The sequence below is a fragment of the Diabrotica virgifera genome, chromosome 7 (assembly GCF_917563875.1).
Source record: "Diabrotica virgifera virgifera chromosome 7, PGI_DIABVI_V3a".
Lineage (NCBI taxonomy): Eukaryota > Metazoa > Arthropoda > Insecta > Coleoptera > Chrysomelidae > Diabrotica > Diabrotica virgifera.
This window is the reverse complement of record NC_065449.1, coordinates 180,672,355-180,694,361: the sequence shown is the minus strand read 5'-3', so window position 1 is coordinate 180,694,361 and position 22,007 is coordinate 180,672,355. Positions and strand designations below refer to the sequence as shown.

The 22,007-nt window shown below is 31.9% G+C and overlaps 1 protein-coding gene across 1 annotated transcript in view; it reads right to left on the bottom strand.

Moving 5' to 3' along the window:
- Positions 1–21,778, bottom strand: part of LOC114326180 (transmembrane protein 47) — a 182,305-nt gene extending 160,527 nt beyond the window's left edge. Inside the window, exon 1 of the mRNA XM_028274446.2 lies at positions 21,511–21,778. Within this exon, the coding sequence (XP_028130247.1) occupies positions 21,511–21,564 (54 nt within the window). The 5' untranslated portion in view covers positions 21,565–21,778. The remainder of the gene's footprint in view (positions 1–21,510) is intronic.
- Positions 21,779–22,007: the final 229 nt, after the last annotated feature.

The window sequence follows — 22,007 nt, the reverse complement described above, 5'->3', positions numbered from 1 at the left end:
AACCTAGAGAGCATTAGTAATAATACAATTGATAAAACACATATTATTTACAAATTATAATGAGTTCTGTATTCATCAAAGTCTTTAGAATTTTTTATTATTTTTACGTTACCGTTTCGACAGACGTAGATTTTACCATTGTCAGTCCACACATTTTTTAAACCCACAAGACTGGTTAGCTGATTTACCAATTCCAATTTTAAGTTAGTGAGATCTTCCTTAATAACTACCCCAGTACCCTTTAGTAGCTTCTTCTTAGCGTAGACTGTTTGCTTATTCTCGATTGTATTTAATTTAAGATACACAGCCCTAGCTTTATCCTTGTCTTGTTTACCAATTCGATAACATAAGTTAATATCTTCATATTTTAACTTTAAACCCATTTTAGAATTTATTAGGTTAATTATTTCGTTTCTGGTGTCTTCTTTCTCCTTTTCCTTTAGATTAAAAATTCGTAGACACATGCGCCGGTTCCCTTGATCTAGTCGATCAAATTTCTCGTTCAATTCTTCTATTTTGCGCTCCAAGTTTGTTTTAGTGGAGTTAATATCCACTTTAAGTGACGCCACTGTTTCTTCTAAATTACCTAGACGGGTTTCAATGGTATTTATAATGGCAACGGCGACATTATCAGTAAGACTTTTTATAATATCTTTATTTTGGAGACTTTTTATAATGGCTTGACTTACAGCATTTTCAATAGCTTCTTTTACTTCTCTTGTAATAACCATAGTGTTCCAATTTTTTTTCAACTCACAGCACCAAAACTATTTTATATTCACACTACTGAAAAATTAGGAAATTTTTCGCTGAATTTCCTTATTAAAATGTTACTTTTTCGGGAGCTCAGATTACAACCGACTACTCACTACAAACCATAGGCGGCGAATGAATGGCGGTAAATGGCAAAATGGTTATTCATTTTTGATTTACATGTTTACTCTGATTGGAGTACGAAGGGAACTATTCTCGTTGAACAACTTTACCGCGCTGGGCAGATGGGACGTGAATTATAAATTGTAAAATTCCCTAATCTTCTTTAGTCTCAGCATCCGTTATGGCTTGCAAATTTTAGAAGCCTCGGAGGTGTAACCAGAGAAAGTTCCCATTGTTTTCAATCTGATAGGATGTAGAGTAATATTTTTAATATTATTTTATGTGCTATTAGATTGAAAACTTAATCTAATCCACATTAGTTTAAACGTCTTTGACGTCCACGGAAACTGTATTTATTAGACCAGGGCGCATCTGTAAAAATATTAGTACATTTGGACGTTGAGAGGTGACTCAAATTTTTTTGCAGAAATTGCTTAAAAATAACTCATATAATAATATTTGAGTTATCCTCCCTCTCAAAAAGGTTCGAAACATTGTTTAAATAATCAAAATGTCAAAAAATTAAGGAAAAATTCGATTTTTTTCTTGGTTTTTTGATTATAACTTTAAAAGTGTTCATTTCCGAGAAACGTTGTACTGACATAAAAGTTGCGTAATTAAATTTCCTACAACATAGAATTGGTTAAAAATTTAAAAAATAGTTACCCTTGTTGCAAAAGAGCAATAATTGCGAAAAAAACCATCCAAAAACAAGTATTGACATTTTACGTTTTTAAACCATTTATGCTACACTTAGGACCTTCATATTTCACCAAGAAAGACTTTATGATATAGTAAAACAATACTGTAAATTTTATTAAGATCGATTTAACAGATTTTGCAAAATAAATTTTGCAATCCAGCTTTCGTAAAAAAAATTCATTTTTTCAAAATGTTACAGGACTGAAAATAAAGCATGTAACTTGAAATTTTATTTGCGTATAGAAGTGTACTGTACCTTTCATTTGCAATTTCCAATATTAAAATCGATTAACTACCACGGCGTCAGAAATTTTTTTAAATAAACATTAATTATTGGTGCTACGCGCAGGACATCGGATAGTTTGCTCTTATTGGGCATTCCAATGACCTTTGATAATGATTGATACATTTTAATTTTTATTGCATTTCGATATAAATAAATAAATTTGTTTATTGCAAAATAAAAACTCATCCTTTGAAATAACACTTTTTTAGCAAAAACTTTCTTTGTTCATATATTTTAACTTAGAGAATAAAAGTTTATCATTTTTGAACATATGCAATTGTTTAAACAATATTTCACAAACAATAATAAAATTAGTTTGATTTTTGTGGAATTAAAATATTAAAATACAACAAAATATAGAGTAAGAAAATAATATATTAGATAAAGATTGGAAGAAATTTTGGTGGAAATCAACTTATGTGAATCGAACACCGCTGTCCTGCGCGTAGCACAAAAAATTAATGTTTATTTAAAAAAATTCCTGACGCCGTAGTAATTAATCGATTTTAATTTTGCAAATTTCAAATGAAAGGTACGGTACACTTCTATAAGCAAAAAAAATTCAACTTGCTATCTGCTTTATTTTCAGTCCTACAATATTTTTAAAAAATTATATTTTTTGCGAAAGCTGGATTGCAAAATCTATTACACCGATCTTAATGAAATTTACAGTGTTGTTTAACTATATCATAAAGTTTGTCTGGGTGAAACATGAAGGTCCTAAGTGTAGCATAAATGGTTGAGAAACGTAAAATGCGAATACTTGTTTCTGTATGGATTTTTTCGCAATTATTGCTATTTTGCAACAAGGGTGACTATTTTTTAAATTTTTAACCAATTCTATATTGTAGGAAATTTAATTACGCAACTTTTATGTTAGTACAACTTTTCTCGGAAATGAACACTTTTAAAGTTATAATCAAAAAACGGAGAAAAAAATCGAATTTTTCCTTCATTTTTTGACATTTCGATTATTTAAACAATGTTCCGGACCATTTTGAGTGGGAGGATAACTCAAATATTATTATTTGAGATATTTTCAAGCAATTTCGGCAAAAAAATTTGAGTCACCTCTCAACGTCCATCTCAAAACAGATGCGCCCTGGACTATTATGTGGTTTATGTGTGTAAGAAAGCGAGCTTCAACTTGACTTACGGCTCTTCGTCTACCTTGACCTGGCCTCCTGGTGATTGTCCTGTTTCCCGAAATCTTTGTATTGCATCAAACACTGTACTTCGAGAAATTCCTAAATCATTTACATGTAACGAATGCTCCGCTCATCATCCTGTAAAGGATTCACAATTCAAACAAATTACACAAATTGTAGTAAAGAAAAAGAGATACGTTCTCACAAACAATTTATTTTACAACTGACGACCAGTGACGGTTTAAGGCATCATGGGGCCCTAGGCGGCCAAGTAGTTACTCCAAAAATATATTACGACAATGTAAAAAAGATCATTTTTCTTTTTTTACATTTCGCAACAACTTCTCTATAATATTCCATAGCTAATATGCCAAAGAAAAAAAGGGATATTGTGTCGATATGTGATTTTGCCCTGGGCATGAGTGCCACTCCTTCGGGGGTGAAAAAACGTACATTCAAAATAATGGATAACTAATTAATTCTAAGTAACTTTTGTTCTATCGAGTTTTTTCACTAAATCAATACTTTTTGAGTTATTTGGGAGTGAATATGTTCATTTTTTCAACAAAAAAAAAACACCTTTTTAGACAGTTTTTTTTCAAATAACTCCAAAATTAAGTATTTTATCGAAAAAATATTCTTAGAAAAAATATAGCGTATACAAAATTTAAAAAAATGGTGTATGTATAAAGTATGTAGACCCAGTATAAGCAGAACTGAAGCTAATGAAAAGTAGATTCTTATTCGACAAATTCCAAATCAAATATTTCAACGTAAATTACCAAAAAATGAAGCAATTTTCGGTGAAAAATCATCACAACTTTTTTAAAGTGTTAAAAAAGTTTTATTTTTGTTTTTTTTTTGAACAAGTTTAAAGTATCAAAATTAAGCAATTAAAGCTTAAAATAATGTTGATTCCTTTTTTTTGGCACAAAAATCTTGAAAATATATGAAAATCTTGAAAAAACTTATAAGTATATTATTTATATATGTAAGTTTCACCGGTTCACATTGCTTATATTTCAACACATTGGGATTTAAAGTAAAACAAATTGTTTGAAATTTTGAAAAAAATTTCTTTTTTTTTTTTTCAAAATAACTTAAAAATTATTAATGGTACCAAAAATCTTAAAGAGTAAAAAATATAGGTTTTGGTTTTCTGAATATTTCAGATTTTTGCTTTTTTGGAAGATAAAAATTGGTTAAGATGTGACTGTTTAAAATTTGCATACCATGGGTAGAGAATTTTTCATTTATTAAAAATTAATAAATGAAAATAGTTTCTATCCTTGTGGGATCGGTACTCACCGGAGGGAACGCAGCCGTTCGGATACAATAATTAGCGTCTCTTTGCAAAAACAATGACGACTTTGCTAAGTAACAAGACATTTGCTCAACACACACACTACCCACTACACTAGGTACCTGATTGAAAAAATCCACTGTACCATGCCAATGGCCATTAGTTGTCGAGGCATTAAGCTAAATAAAAAAATTGCATACACTCGTGATTAGTGACTTTCTACTACAGCCCTTTTATAAATAAGCACTTTATACCGATAAAACTTACAGAGCATATAAACAATACATAAGTAAAGTAGCTTGTGAAGCGGTGAGGATTAATTTCATTTGGGATGCTAATTAGGGGGTTATTTCCACCAGTTTTTTTACCCAAAAAATGGGATCAACTTTATTCTGAGCGTATCTTGCTTACTTTTTATGATAGAAATTTTTTTTAAAAACAAGAATATTGCTTTTTTATAACATTTAAACAAGTTATGATGAGTTTTCCATGAAAAGTGCTTCAATTTTTGATTATTTCACGTTGAAATATTCAATTTTGAATTTGACGAATAAGAACCTACTTTTCATTAGCTACAACTCTGCTTCTACTGGGTCTACAGACTGCACACATACTCCATTTTTTCAATTTTTTAAAAGCTATTTTTTTGCTAAGAATATTTTGCGATAAAATACTTTCTTTTTGAGTTATTTGCGAAAAACCGTTTAAAAACGTGTTATTTTTTGTTGAAAAATGAAGATATTTACTTGCAAATAACTCGAAATGTATTGACTTGATAAAAAAACTCTATAAAACAAAAGTTGCTTAGAATTAGTCAGTTTATCCACTTCCTGACGTATTTTGACGGTATATTTTTTCGCCCCCGAGAAGGGGTGGACTCAACCGTAGAGTAAAAACACACATTTGCACAATATCACTTTTTTATTTGACATGTTAGTTATGCTTATACCAAATTTCATGTCAATCCAAGCTCTTGTTTCAAATCCAAAGGTTCTTTAAAATCCGGAGGTTTTGCAATATTTTACCGTGAGTGAATGGACTAAAAGGCCCATCGGTGGGTAGAAATTGAAGAAAAAAAAACGTACCATACCAAAATAATTACCACCTTTTATCAAAATTTGCTTGCAAAATTGATGACCAAATTGAGGGAATGATTATAGAATATGGAATATAAAAATGCCTTTGAAGATAACTGCTTAATATGTCTTGAAGTCGGTTGTATTTTTCTGATATTTGACAAAAGACAAAGCAAAAAACTGAGTTTGATTGGAAATCATAAATTAACCATTTTCTTTTTTTTTGTCTCACTTAGCCCTATTTGATTTTTTTAACATTTTAATTTTTTTTTAAATAACTGCTTAAATAATTAAATATTAATTAATTACTTTGTGTGGAATGCGGGCCCATCAATTGCCCGGGCCCTAGGCGGCCGCCTAGTCCGCCTAATGGTTAATCCGGCACTGCTGACGACCGGTTTCGCTGTCTATACTTTGCACAGAATCTTCAGGTCCCGGTTAAAGTAAGATTAAATGTTTCCGGTATAAGGAATGAATATAGTAGTAGTCAATATCATACTTTTCTCTGCACTTTGCTAAATAAAAGGAGGGTTGGTAGTGGGATAGATTTGACTGTAATAAATTAACAAAATATTGGCAGGATCTTGAGGGGAGTACGGTGGAATTAGTAAGAAAACACGACATTAAACCGAGAAAACGAAAATTGTTAGTTATATATAAAGTGATGTTATTTTTAATTGTATAGATTTTATTTATATAGGGTATTAGATGTTGTTCAGGATGTTCAAGAACTTATAGATGTAAAAATTGGGTGTGCAATTTTTAGACAAGATTTGTCGGATATGCAATAGTTGTGATCTGATTGTGAAAATTGGTTTAATTTGTTTGAAAAAATTGAAATTGAAAAATTAGTAATTTGCTAAAATTTTTATTAAAAATGTCAATTAATAAAATCATTAATAGCTAATTCAGAATAAAGTCAAGTGCACTAGTTAATGCAATAGGAGATATTGAATTTGTTGTAATCTAAAGTTATAATTATCTGTAGAGCAATGAAACTTTATGGAATATAACAAAAGTTGAAAAAGTAATATATAAAAAAATAATATAAAAAATTTCATTTATGCTAATATCTGTTGAATTTAATAAATAGTTGAGTAGGTTAAAAATTAATTTAAAATTTTTGAAACCATTACCTGGTTAAGCTGAATGAAAAGGTTTCTTTGTAATGATAAAACATTTTTGTTTTCAAGTCGATAAATAACACATAACAGATTCTAGAACAAATACACAGGAGATGGACATAACAGGAGTTTGGAAAATTTTGAGGGGGAAAGCAATCTGAGCACTACATCTTATTTCTTTTAGATTTTAAGAATAGGAAAATTACTGTAATTAAGCTTTTTTTAGCGAGGCTGGATGTCACTAGTGACATCATTACAAAGAAACCTTTTAATTTAGTATAACCAGCTGTTTTCAAAAATTTTAAAATTAATTTTTAACCTTCTTCTTCTTAAAGTTCCCTCTCCTATCGGAGGTTGGATATCATAATGGCTATGGTCACTTTGTTGGCTGCTGCTCTAAATAGTTGTAATGAACTACATTTAAACCATTCTCTAAGGTTCCTCAGCCAGGAGATGCGTCTTCTTCCTATGCTTCTTCTTCCTTGGATCCTTCTTTGCATAATAATTCTCAGCAACTCATATTTTTCTCCTCTGGTAATGTGACCCGAATATTCCAGTTTTCTAGTTTTTATACTTTTCATAATTTAATAATTTTTAACCTACTCAACTATTTATTAAATTCAACAGATATTAGCATAAATGAAATTTTTTTCATAATATATTATTTTTTCATATATGTATTACTTTTTCAACTTTTTTGTTATATTCCATAAAGTTTCATTGCTCTACAGATAATTATAACTTTAGATTACAGTAAATTTAATATCACCTATTGCAATACCTATACACTTGACTTTATTCTAAATTAGCTATTAATGATTTTATTGATTGACACTTTTAATTAAAATTTTAGCAAATTACTAATTTTTTAATTTCAATTTTTTCAAACAAATCAAACCAATTTTCACAATCAGATCACAACTATTGCATATCCGACCAATCTTGTCTAAAAATTGCACACCCAATTTTTACGTCTATAAGTTCTTGAACATCCTGAACAACATCTAATAACCCTATATAAATAAAATCTATACAATTAAAAATAACATCACTTTATATATAACTAACAATTTTCGTTTTCTCGTTTTAATGTCGTGTTTTCTTACTAGTTCCACCGTACTCCCTTCAAGATCCTGCCAATATTTTGTTAATTTATTACAGTCAAATCTATTCCACTACCAACCCTCCTTTTAGCAAAGTGCAGAGAAAAAGTATGATATTGACTACTACTATATTCATTCCTTATACCGGAAACATTTAATTTTACTTTAACCGGGACCTGAAGATGCTGTGCAAAGTATAGACAGCGAAACCGGTCGTCAGTTGTAAAATAAATTATTTGTGAGAACGTCTCTCTTTTTCTTTACTACAATAGTATGGACCCATTCATTATTTAAATTACACAAATTTTGATCTAATCTAAATACAAGAAAATATAAAAAAATCTGAGAGTCCGGTTAATTTTTCACCCCAGTGTATTTATATAATTTTACTTTCACTATAATATATATTTTCAAACTTTTGATTTTTATCTTTTTCATCTCAACTCAACATCAAGAGCGGATCATTACCTACCATATTGGAGGTATGATTATTGTGGATATACCCCTTTCTCCATTAAGAAAATGAACTTTAAATGATCCCTAGTCTTAGTGTTGTTTTTCAGCTTTCCAAGTTAATTCACTAAAATACCATGCGGGAACTCTGATGAGATTACAAAAAACTAACCGAAAAAGTATTTTCATTTTGTTTTCGTTTTTGCTGTAGAATTTGTGTTTATGTTACACTTTTAAACATCAAATAAATCGCTCAGAAAACAAACAACCTTACGTCGAAATCAAAATAACAGAGAAAACGAGCGAAGAGAAATTCTTGGAAACTATAACAAATCCGGGAAATGTTGTGTTGTTGAATTAATGCCTGGTGCAGAAAGCAAAAAATAACACATATCGGCCAATAAGCAATTGGCATTTTGTACATTAATAGGCCTGGATCCTGCGTACCAAAAAACAGTTTTAAGCATGCTGAAAATTTGTTAATAGCTTAACGGTCTCTAGTCAGACAAACTTTTATGTATGGGAACACTGGAACAGGAGAAGTTTTAATTATGGAACGTGATTTTAATTGTGGAACGTGTCATCCTGACAATTTTCCATTTTGATTTTGAAAACTAGCAGGTTGTTTTTAAGTTTATTCAATATCAAACTTTATATAATATATGAAAAAATGTTTGTACGACAAATATGTTGAGCATTTTAATAAGTACGACACGTAGAACATGTCAAATGACAGGAATTATGTTAGTGGTAAATAGCAGTCTGGTTTTTGCATGAGAGTTTAATGAAAGGGTAACAAATCAATTATTGGAAGTTCTGTCCGACAAAAGAGATGGAACGTTTTCGTAGTCTGACGATCGAAACCTGTAATCGTTCCACAATTAAAACTTGCCCTGTACCAGTCTTCCCGTACATCAAAGTTTGTCCGACTAGGCATCGTTAAGCTATTAAATTAGGTATTGTAATCACTGAATACATAGATAGCGAAAAAATAATCCTATTAATTAAATTAATGAATAATTTACGCGATTATACAAGTAACTGTTATCCAAAAATATTCAAAAACTGAACGAAACAGCCATCTCTATGTGTCTGATGACGACATTGCTGTCAACTAATGTTTACATTTAGTGCATAGCTTTTGCGAATAAACTAACAAAGTGTAAAGAATACAAAATTCAAAAGAAATTTGTCATTAACCCAATGGCTGTAAACCTGAAATGACCATGAAGTTCTCTAACTTCCGCCCTACAATTGCCGCTACAATATAATTGAGTTGGTTTGGGAAAAAAACTTTCACAAGCATGCGCCCAAAACAACATGGGGAGATAGTTTATGGAAAAAATCGCTAGAACAAAATAATAAAGGCAGAACAATAGCAAAAATTGTATTAGACATGCGGAAGATCTAATCATTCAGTCGTTTGAAATTTGAGCTATAGTTGTGGATGAGGTGCGACCTCTAATTATTCGCATGGATAATTCAGATAGTCACGACTCTGATAGTGATGTATGAGATACTGAATGAAAGCATTTTTATTGGGTGACGTCATAGAATGAATAATCGTAGATAACGTAGATATTATTAATCATTTTATACCAATGTGCAAACGCAAAACATAAAATATTAATAAATAAAACTGATTAAGTACTTAACTTCTTATCTTTATTTTACATAAAATTTAGTATTCTTAACTAGAAATTAATTAGTAATTCGTATAGTAGGTATAGTAAACCCAATGTGATTACTATTTTTAAAATGTCATTAAGAGGAAACAGTAGCGATTAACAGGTAGCGAAAACGCGTTCCAAGATTGCGGCTGTAATTTTGAATATTTTTTCGAGATATTTGGCACACGTATTCGTAATATAATAAAGAATGGCGGTACAGAGCCCAATTTGAAAAATATGTTAATATGTGAAATTACTCTGTAATTAAATACAATATTAAAAAAGCAAGCCTGTACCGCCATTAAGAAGAACAAAAAAATACACTTTCTTCAAATAACCTTTTTTATCAGATGCCTAGATTTTGTGTCATTTTGGAACTACTAATGAAATAAAAAATTTTAGTAGTTCCAAAATTACACAAAATCTAGGCATCGGATAAAAAAGTTTATTTGAAGAAAGTGTATTTTTTTGTTCTTCTTAATGGCGGTACAGGCTCGTTGTTTTAATATTTAATTACAGAGTAATTTCCACATATTAATATGGTTTTCAAATTGGGCTCTGTACCGCCATTCTCTATTATATTACGAATACGTGTGCCAAATATCTCGAAAAAATATTCAAAATTACAGCCGCAATCTTGGAACGCGTTTTTGTTACCTGTTGATCGCTACTGTTTCCTCTTAAAACAATAATAAACTTTACTATGCGTAATAAGTTATACATTATTTCATTTGCTTTTAATAAAACAAAATCCAATATTAGTGCAGTCACTGAAGGTTTTCACCTCCGATTTCGTTGAACCTCCATCGATTTTCATGAAAATTGGTGAGTAATTAAAGGATACCTCAAGAAACAAAGGTGACATGATGCCAACTTGCGCTTTTACTCTGAGGGTGGATGCCACCCCTTCTCGGGGGTGAAAATTATTTAATTAAAAATAATACCATTAGTCGATAGAGGGACAAATTATAAGCAAAATTTGTTATATAAAGTGATTAAAATAAATCAACACTTTTTGAGTTATTAAAGACCAAAGATTTTATTTTTTCGTAAAAAAATGCATGTTTTAAATCGGTTTTTCACGTATAAATCAAAAAGTATAAGCTTTTACAAAAAAGTTATTCTTACTGAAATTGAAGATAATAAAAAACTGAATACATTCCTTACATAAAGAACTAAACTAATGCTAGTTCAAAGTGAGTTATTGGCAATTGAATGTGTATTTTTTTCGACGAGTACTCAAATCTAAGTATTCAAGCTTAAATGACGGGAAAACGATGCAATGTATAAAATATTCCTGCTAAACATTTGCCAAAGTACTTCGGAATACCTCTCAAATGAGCTTCAGAACAAGGTAATAGCGTCAAAATTAAGCAAGTTATAATGAAAATAAAAGAACCGTTTCGAATTTTCTAGGAAAAAGTGAAAAATAAAACATACGCCATTTCCACAAAAATTAAAATTTATAGTAATCCTTACAAAAGCTTCTTTATATTAGCATAAGTAATGTTTTCGATAATTTTGACCGGTTTAGAATGCATATTTTTTAAAAATAGATATAATTTTAAAAAATCATAATTTTTAAAATTATTGTAATTCTCATATTCTTTTGATAATAACTCCAAAAATACTCAACACACGTAAAAAATCATACATAACCCAATTTTAGTTTTTTCTGTGCCAAATATTTTACCTGTTTTACTATTTCTATAGGGTAAAAAATAACCGAGATAGAAACGTTTAAATCTTAAAATTTGCTGTGGGAACCATGCAACCGCAATCATTTAACCTTTTATTTTTAAAAAAGTAAGTGGTTTAAAAGATTAGGTTTAACGTGCTTAAATAGCACTTGGAATTAACTTTCAAACAGTTTTTAGATGAACATGATAACGTAAACAAAAACGGAGTTATTAATAAAAAAATAATAACATTTTTTGGAAAAATTTTTAAAAGATAAATTTTGAAAAAAAATTGGAGCATAAATTTTAACGCTATCAACATGTTCGGGGGCTCATTTAATAGATATTTTTAAGTGCTTTGACAAATGTTTAATAAGTTTATGTTATAAAATGCATCAGTTTCCCATTATTTCAGCTTGAATACAGAGTTTTTTACCCGCCGAAAAAAATATACATTCAATTACCTATAACTCACTTTTAGTTAACATTAAAAGGTTTTTGTAGTAAGGTGTTTATTTCATTTTTTATTAGCTTCAATTTTGATAATCATAACTTCTTTGTAAAAACTTACACTTTTTAAGTTATTGATGAAAAATTGATTAAAAACATGCATTTTTCTCAAGAAAAATTAAAATCTTTGATCTTTAATAACTCAAAAAGTTTTGATTTATTTTAATAACTTTATATAACAAATTTTGCTTGAAATTTGTCCCTCTATCGAATTAGGGGCTTATTTTTAATAAAATAATTTTCACCCCCGAGAAGGGGTGGCATCCACCCCCAGGGTAAAAGCGCAAGTTGGCACCGTGTCACCTTTGTTCCTTGAGATATCCTCTAACCACTCACCAATTTTCATGCAAATCGATGGAGGTTCAACAAAATCGGAGGCAATAGCTCATATCCACCTTCAGTGACTCCACTATATGTTCTTACTGAACGAAAAATATAGGAATTTAAATAATTTGCTTTTTAAGTGACATGAAATTAAATTATATATTAACCAAGTACCTATGTATTGTTGTGATTCGCAATGTCTTTATTTCCCTGCTCATTCGTTCGCTCATGCGTTCCTTAGCAAAACGAGCAGGGAAATAAAGACATTGCTGTATACTGTAGATAAATAGTATAGGTACTAAAGAGCACAAGAAATGCAGAATAGGACCTATTAAACCTATTACATATGACAAAAGTTTACTGTTAAACTTACAGTGGGTGATCAAATTATTATGATCAGTCACAAAATTTTAAGTTTTTCAAATTTGTTCAAAAATTTTATAATAAAATCATATGCTGCTTAATAACCTTACTTTTTTGACGTTTACAGCTCGAGAACTGTCATTTGTGTCAAATTACGTGACAACATACACATTGTGGTGAATTTGCGCTTGGAGTTTACAACTGAATTTGTATGTTTTGTATAGTTTTTGAAAGATTAGTATCGGTTTATCTTTCTAGTATGTTTTATTAATGTATTAGTGGTGATTGTGAGTGAAAAAAAACTATCAGTTTTAATTTTAAAGACATTTTTAAACATTTCGATTTTTGAGAAGAAAATCATATGGGTAAGGCTAAAGACGTCCCTGTGTCTAAAATAGTGGAGATAAAGACCTTTTTGTTGAATACAAAGCTTTCCCAACGTCAGATAGCTCAACAATGTCAAGTAGCGCAAGCAACAGTGAGCAATATCAAGAAAAAAATTGATACCAACAAACCCCTGACTCACCACCGTGCCCAAAAATGTGGTCGAAAGCGTGTCACTACACCCAGAGACGAGAGAAAAATGAGGGATATCTTCGTAAACAATAGAAAGAAGCCAAGGAGAATCCTCACAAGACTTATTCGTGAAGCTGGGATGCCAGTTTCTGACATGACAGTCCGCAGAAGGCTTGCTGAGCAAGGTTTCAAATCATGTCGCCCTGCCAAGAACCCGAAGTTGACCATCGCAATGATGAAAAAGAGACTGGAATGGGCCAAAGAACACAAACATTGGACAACTGAGGATTGTAATAAGGTAAATTACGTCACTACTAAAGTTTAAATCCCTATAACCACTGTTTTTATTCTAAAAGAAATATCTCAGAGTTCTTTTTATTCACAGGTATGTTTCTCCGATGAGTCTACAGTGGAGATACTCATGGATAAGTCGGCCTTCGTCCGAAGGCGGGTGGGTGAAAAATATCACAAGGATTGCATAGTGGAGCGAGTAAAGCATCCTCTCAAGAGCATGGTATGGTCTGTGATCAGCAGCAAGGGCACAGGGAGGCTGTACATTGTTAATGGAATGATGAATCAACATCAGTATATTAAGTCCTGGAAAGAAAGCTTATGCCACAAATCAAAGACTGGTTTGGTGAATCGGAGGATTTTACCTTTATGCACGATTCAGCACCGTGCCATAAGGCAAAAACAGTAACATCGTACCTGGAAAAAAAGGAAATTAAAGTACTGAAATGGCCAGGCAATTCCCCAGACCTCAACCCGATCAAAAATCTATGGGAGCTCATGAAGAGGGGGATTGCCCAGGAAACTGTCACAAATAAGCAACAGTTAATTGAGAGACTCATTGCCACTTGGCACAGAGACAATAAAATAAAAGAAGACTGTCTGAGAAACATTCAAAGCATGCCAAGGAGGATCAAAGCTGTCATCGAAGCTAAAGGAGGTCACACAAAATATTAAAAAAACTTGTTATTTAAGGTCAAAGAAAAAAATATTTTAAAATGTTGTAAAAGAACGTGTTTATGATCTATTTTTATATTATATTCACATCATTAGATGCTTATATGCAGTTTTATTCTTTATTAAACACCAAAATACAAAGTTTTTTGAAGTGATCATAATAATTTGATCACCCACTGTAACTTAAATAAGTTGAAGTGTGGATGAGAACGAAAGAAAAGGTTTATAAAGTTTAGTTTCTACAAGTAAAAAACAAAGAATAAAATAGCAGGACTTTAGTAAGTCAATTCAAGAGAGGATATGAAATGATATAATATGGAGGACTAAGGACTAGGTTTTGTGCCGGAGTGCCGGAGGGGAGCTATGAGTAAGGTCGACGGGCCAGATATGCTCTCTAAGAGCGGTTTCAGACCAGTCGGCTGGAGAAAGAGGGGGTGGGTTTAGTCGGCAGGCGGCCCGGCAAGATAGAGATAGGACGGACTGAATCCGATACACCTGGGACACCTTCCCAGACGGTCTTACGAAGATTCCCACCTCCCAAAAAACAAAAAAAAAAGTTTTGTACCTTGACATGATCTGGATACGATATGCTGGAACTAGGAGTATCATTAAATGGGACAATTACTAACATTCTTTCCTTTAAAAAAAAAACGTTATACACAAGGGTGTAACTCATGCGAAAACAGATTAATTTCTAAGAAAAAAAGAAAGATATACGTGAATGCAAGAACTGTAGGGTTATAGTTAGATAAGGGATAACGATAAGAAAATACAACAAAAGTTGTTTTAAATAGTTGATGGATTCGACCGTTACTTGATGGAAGTTCATTTTATCTAACAATAAAACACTGAAAACGTTTGTTTTCGATACTTCCACAAAAGTTATTATAACACTATTTGTGTATTTGCTAAGTTGTTGTTATTTCTGAAAGCTGGTGTTATTCCTTTCTTTTTTATGTATTTGGCTATTTTTGTTGATATCTTGCCTGTATATGTGATAGAGCAGAAGGTAATGGGTTCTTTATGTGGTTGTAGATAGACTAATTTTAGGGCTTTCTTAATGGAGTTTTTGGTTTAAAATTTTGTTAATTGTTTGTTCGTTGTCACCATTGTTTACTGCTATTTGCTTAATGATGTTCAGTTCTATCTCGAAGTTATTTTTTGACATGTCAAAAACCCAGTACCTTATGCTCTATCACATATACAGTCAAGATATCAACAAAAATAGCCAGATACATAAAAAAGAAAGGAATAACACCAGCTTTCAGAACTAACAACAACTTAAGCAAATACATTAAGAATAATGTTGAGATAATACCTATCACAACATGACAATAGGACGTCATAAAGATCGTCCTAACAAAAAGAGAGAGACTATACTACTAAAGAGGTGCTGGTTCTAAATGTAATGTATGAGGTTATCTACCTGTACCTGTAATAAAGGGGGTGAGAGAGGGATTTTTAAACACTAAGGTTTAAAGGAGCTTTTACCATGAGTACTAACATTTTATTAAGAGGAAATATATACAAAGTAGAGTAAGAAAACCTAGGAGAGAAAGAGAACAAACATACATAAAACATAAATGGGTGGATGCAACACTAGCATTGATCCAGAGAAAACAAAATACCTACTACAAAACTACAAAAAGTACTTACGAGCTACCAATGAGTCTTTCAGTCCATGTACGCACTATATTGTCTGTCCAAAGTCACTTGTTCCAGTTCCACTATCCAGTCTGGAGACGATGTGGCGATGGTGTGGTTGAAGGCAACAGAGTGTTGCGTCTTACTTGGGCTTGAGAAACAGGTGAGTGATGCTACCTGACACTTTAAAGGTGCAAGAGATAGAGAACTGTTGCGTTGCTCGTAACTCTGTTGTCCCTGGAGGACGTATAACAGATCGAGAGAGAAGTTTTCACGATTCACACTTTACTTTATCCTTGACGGATTCACTTTTTAGCGTCGAGTCTGGCAACGGTGTGTTGCCCAGATCTCGTACTGATACACTTGAGTGGGGCGACGAGATGTTGCCCTGAGCTAGATTGATTCCACACTGCCCCTTTTCTTTAACGGGCGAGTTACTGGAGTTACCCTCTTGGTACTTGGAGGGTGAGGGAGGTACCGGGATAGAAAGTTATTTTAAGGCACATGCCTTTTTAGGCGCACACATTAAAAACTAACACTAAACTTGTCCTTTGTACAAATTGGCACTGTTGACAGTGTTGCAATCAAAAAATGGAGCTAGAATTGAAAATATTATAAAAATATTTTTTTAAGTTCGAATAATTATTCGAACAAATAATAAGAGCAGAAAGAGAAAGCAACTACAGAGTGGTGTTTACAAACTGACTTTTGGTGACTGTCCGAAAACTTACATCGGTCAAACTGGCAGAACCTTTGACAAACGGATAGCAGAACACAAAAGGGCTTTCAACAATAGAAAAACAGACACTTCTACATACGCACTTCACGTTCTAGATCATAATCATTCTAACGTTTCAAATTCTTCATATTCAAAATAAAGGCCTTACTTAAGCTCTCTTCATTAGAATCTATGGAAATTAATAAATTGAAAAACACAGATATAATTCTGAATGACCAACTTGAGACAAACAGCTCCCCACTCCTAAACCTCTTCAGTTAAAGACTTTAAAATGCAAACACATAGTATAATAAATCACTTGAAAAAGGCACTCTGCCGAAACGGCCGTAGTCAAATAGTTTTTTTAATAAATTTTGTGGAAGTATCGAAACGAAACGTTTTCAGTGTTTTATTGTTAGATAAAAGTTGTTTTGTTACAAAAAATCAAATGTCGAGTGTTAAAAAGTGAGAGTGAGAAAGATGGCGTATTCAAGATAATAGGAGGCAGTAAATAAAAATTTAATTTTCTTGTTAAATAAACAAATTAATGACATCGTTACATATAACTAATTATATGTACCTAAATAGTTTCTAAAATGTAAACAATTAGATATAAAAATTAGGTATTTGTAAATTAGTAATTTATTATGATTAACATTTTAATATTAGCCATCGGCATTGGGCGTGAAAAATACCAAAAAACACCACAAAAACTAGGTTGAAGAAAATTAAATTTCAAAGTTCAAAATCGGTGTACATAAAAAATGTATTTTCCACCTACCTCTACCGAAAGTATACTTTTTCTGACCTGATTGTAGGGAGCAGAGTCGTACTTTTCCTCCATGGGGAGGAAAAGTAAAAGTGACTTATTATATAACTTATTGACGCGCTATACAATATTCTATTATCTATTATGTAAGTATATACATATATACATTTTAACGTTTGAAAGACTAAGTTTTTCAACCTAATAAAAATATTTGTAAAATAAAATATTTTTAAGATTTTTAATTGAAAAATTTATTAGTCCATTTCCCTGGTGACACCTCCAAGGCTTCTACAATATGCAAGCCAAATGGATGCTGCAGTGAAGACAAAAGAGAAGGAATTCTACACTATGCAATTCACAACCCCCGTCTGCAGCTTGGTAAAGTTCCAACGGAAAATGGACCTAGTTATTCTATAGGAGTTAGAGGCTCTTTAGAGAATGCATAGGCTCCTTTCTCTAATCCTGGTAAAAATTTTTCGACATATTGTCACCCACTGCAACTGACATCGTCGGTTGGACCGGACCACCTCATAAGAGGTGAAATCGTCGATAAGAGTGCTGGCTGCACTCTCTAATCTAAGTAAAAATTAAGACGGTTTTGGCTTCCCATTGCAACTGAATAAAAATGGTATATATATATTCGGTTTTATAACGTTTTGTCCGACTCCCAAACGCCACTGTATTCTGTCCTGAGTTAGGTCTTCATTTAGATTTCGAGCGCTAATCGCTTTCCTAACTCCCAGATTTCAGCTCTGTGGTGGTCGTCCTCGTTTTTTCTTCTGTGGGGCCACATCATAGTTTTTTTAGGCAATCTTTCGTCCGCCATTCGGCTCACATGCCCATACCATATGAGCTGTTTTCTTTCAATATCCTCAACTATAGTACCCTCTACACCCATTTTGGGATATACATTTTTATTTTTATATTAGTATTACTCTATAGAGTGACTAGGTCCATTTTCCGTTGGAACTTTACCAAGCTACAGACGGGGGTTGTGAATTGCATAGTGTACAATTCCTTCCCTTTTGTCTTCACTGCTGCATCCATATGGCTTGCATATTGTAGAAGCCTTGGAGGTGTCACCAGGGAAATGGACTAATAAGTTTTTCAATTAAAAATCTTTTAAAAATATTTTATTTTACAAATATTTTTATTAGGTTGAAAAACTTAGTCTTTCATTTAGCAGATGCCGCTACGCACCTACTACCTTCACGTCAGTTGCAGTGGGTGACTAATATGTCGAAAATTTTTACCAGGATTAGAGAAAGCAGCCTATGCATTCTCTGAAGAGCCTCTAAGAGGCTTCACAAGAGGTGAAATCGTCGATAAGAGAGCTGGCTGCACTCTCTAATCTAAGTAAAAATTAAGACGGTTTTGGCTTCCCATTGCAACTGAATAAAAATGGTATACATTTTTATTTAACCGTTTATTTATAGAGCACCATGTATTTTGCAGAATGGTAAAACAGTAACTTGTTATTTTGATTTAATAATGTTTACATTAATAATTTGACTTGTATTTGACAGTTGACAGTTATACTGTACCTACTTGTTAGTTTTAGTTAAATTTATTATGATAAATTTAGTTTAAAAATGAAAAAAATACTTGTAAACTTCATTCTCGGGAGGAAAAGTAGCACTTTCCTCTCTTGTTATACAAATAGCCATTTCTCGGTTTAATAGAGCGATTTTCTTCATGTTTTAGCGTTAAAAGATACACGTGTGATAAGTTTGAAAAAAAAAATATTCTAGTGTAGGAAACAAAGGTTGAAGCTCGCAAAATGGACACAAGTCCGGTTTTATTTTTTTTTCTGGTATATCAAGGGGTGCTTATTATGAGACTAGCTTTTTTTTTAATTTCGCCCCGGAACCCCTCTTTTCATCCCTTTAAAGGGGGAAATTTGTGGTTTTTGCGAAACGTAGCACTTCCTGTACCTTTTGCAAAAAATTTACTTAATAGTAAAATGAAGAGGACTATATTTCCTACTATTTATTTCCCGACAGCCTATGTCTATCATCCACCGTTTAGCGGGGGTGGCGCCCCAAAAGTTGACAAATTTTTAAAAAAGATGTTTTAAAAAATATATTTTTCCCTAACTGTAATGAAAATTAAGAAGAAACTCTGGGGAAATTAATCACAAATAAGTGGCTGATTTTTTTGGTATAGGTTTCATTTAAGAGCAATTACCCATTTTTTAATTACAGGGTGTTACATTAAAAAACCCAGCGAATATCCATGTACTGGTGTTATTTACAAATTTGTATAATGCACCCCCATATTTTCCCGGAACCACCCAAAAAAAAGGAGAATTAATAAAGAAAATAATCAAAAATTGATTTTGGGCCACCACTGTGACTTTAGGATGCAAAGAAAATAAAATATGCATAGGTAATAATGTGTATCAGACAGTGTGTTCTTTTATTTTCCATAAGTACGTTATCAATAAAATGAATAGGTGACGAAAAGAAAAAACAAAAACTGGAGCCCGCCAAAATTTCTGAGGTTTACGGCGCCACTGTGCCGTAACGGTTGCCTATACCAAAAAAATGCATAGGACCTTATTTGTAGAGAAAATAGTGGTATTTAATTATGTGTAAGTTTTGTTTTAAAAAAATGCATAGGTAATGAGAAAATCGTAGAAACATGCTCTAAAAGCGATAGGGGTAATTTTTGCAGTTTATTTTCAAGGATAGGTGTAGTTTCCGCAGGGATGTTGCAATAATCATATATATTTGTGAAAAACCCTATTGATGGAGCATATGTCCGTACAGGTCAAAAAGCAAAAAAATAATTTTTCAACCCCCCCTTTATTTATTTTTTTTTTTTGGCTACAGGGGTTGCACAAAGAAATCGCTTTTAGTATCCATGCATGGGTAATAAGAACGTGCACAAAATGATATATAAAGGGCATGGTGTGTGAAAGATTCCAAGAAAATCACTTTCTTTATTAATTCTCCTTTTTGGGGTGGTTCCGGAAAAAAATGGGGGTGCATTATAAAAATTTGTAAATAACACCAGTACATGGATAATCGCTGAAAGTTTTTTTACTCTAGCATAGGCGGTTCAGGTGGTATAAAAAAGGTTTTTTTTTAATGTAACACCCTGTAATTAAAAAATTTGCAATTGCCCTTAAATGAAACCTATACCAAAAAATCAGCCACTTATTTTTTATTAATTGCTGCAGTGTTTCTTTCATTACAGTTAGGGACAAATATATTTTTTTAAACATCTTTTTTAAAAATTTGTCAACTACCCCCGTTAAACGGTGGGTGATAGACATATACTGTCGGGAAATAAATAGTAGGAAATATAGTCCTGTACATTTTACTCTTAGGTAATTTTTTTGAAAAACGTTCAGGAAGGGCTACGTTTCGCAAAAACCACAAATTACCCCCTTTAAAGGGGTTAAAAGGGGGGTTCTGGGGAGAATTTTTTTAAGAAAAAGTTAGTCTCATAATAAGCACCTCTTGATATACCAGAAAAAAAAAATAAAACCGGACTTGTGTCCATTTTGCAAGGTTCAACCTCTGTTTCCTACACTACTATAAAGGTCCTAAGTGAAGTGCAATCAAAGTGGTTGAAAGAAAACATTAAATAAGAAAAGGGTTGATTCTCCCCCTTTTTTGTACTTGTTGCTATTTTGCAGCAAAGGTAATAAATTAAAACATTTTTCTAGTCGTATCTCATAGAAAATTCAATTATATTTATTTTATTTCACTACGACTTTGCTCCAAAATGAAATCGTTTTAACAAGGAAGGTAGAAAAGAAAATTATGTTTTTAATAATTTTGAAATATTTTAATTTTTTTATTAATGTTTCGGATCAATTTGAGAGGGAGGATAACAGGATAAGTATATAAGTCAATTATTACTACTGAAGTTATCGCCTATTACAACTTTTTTCTGCAAAACTCCTAGGTGTATTCACGGTAAAAACAAAATATGAAAATATGTATGTAAAATAAACAAACCAATGGCATCATTACCTACATGTAATTCATTATTATTTGTAAATAGTTCCTAAAATGTAAACAATTAGATATAAACAATTAGGTATTTGTAAATTAGTAATTTGTTATTATGATTATTATTTTAATATGGTACGTGAAAGTGAAAAGTAATAGGCATTTAAATGTGTATATTAATCCGCCAAAATTTTTTATAAATAAACCGATCCTCTAAAAACTCTAAATCAATAACAGCCTCAAACCATACAGTTTGGCTACTTTACAGAACGAAAATAGACACTATATTAAATTAATTACACGGGAAAAACTCACCCTTCTGTATCTCTGCTTTTGCGCGGCTAATCTAATCACAGTTTTATCACCCATCTCGCCAGGTCATTAACAAACTAATGGACGATTCAGACTCCAACCCGAAATACAAATGAAACCGTTGACACTGTCAACACAACATCAAAAAACAATCACCAAATTTGTTCACGTTAAGTCACATTGTTTTTTACTCAGGGAATTCTCGAGTTAATAGCGAGTAAACTTCAGTGCATTTTCTGTGTATACAGAGTAAGTATTGCACGTATTCAAAACAACGTGAGTTGGGCAAATCACAGTGAGCGTTGAGTAAGAATGGTCTTAAGGTAGTTAGCGGTGTTGCCGATGGCAATGATAAATCAGCTAAATTAAGTCATTTTAAACAAGTTATATGGGTACATTCCATGTCAAATCACTCAGGCAAAAAATTTTGAGTCTCCGATTTGTCTGAAAATTGGTATATAGCTTCTACGGGACGTAAAAATAAGATATTTAAGGTCAAA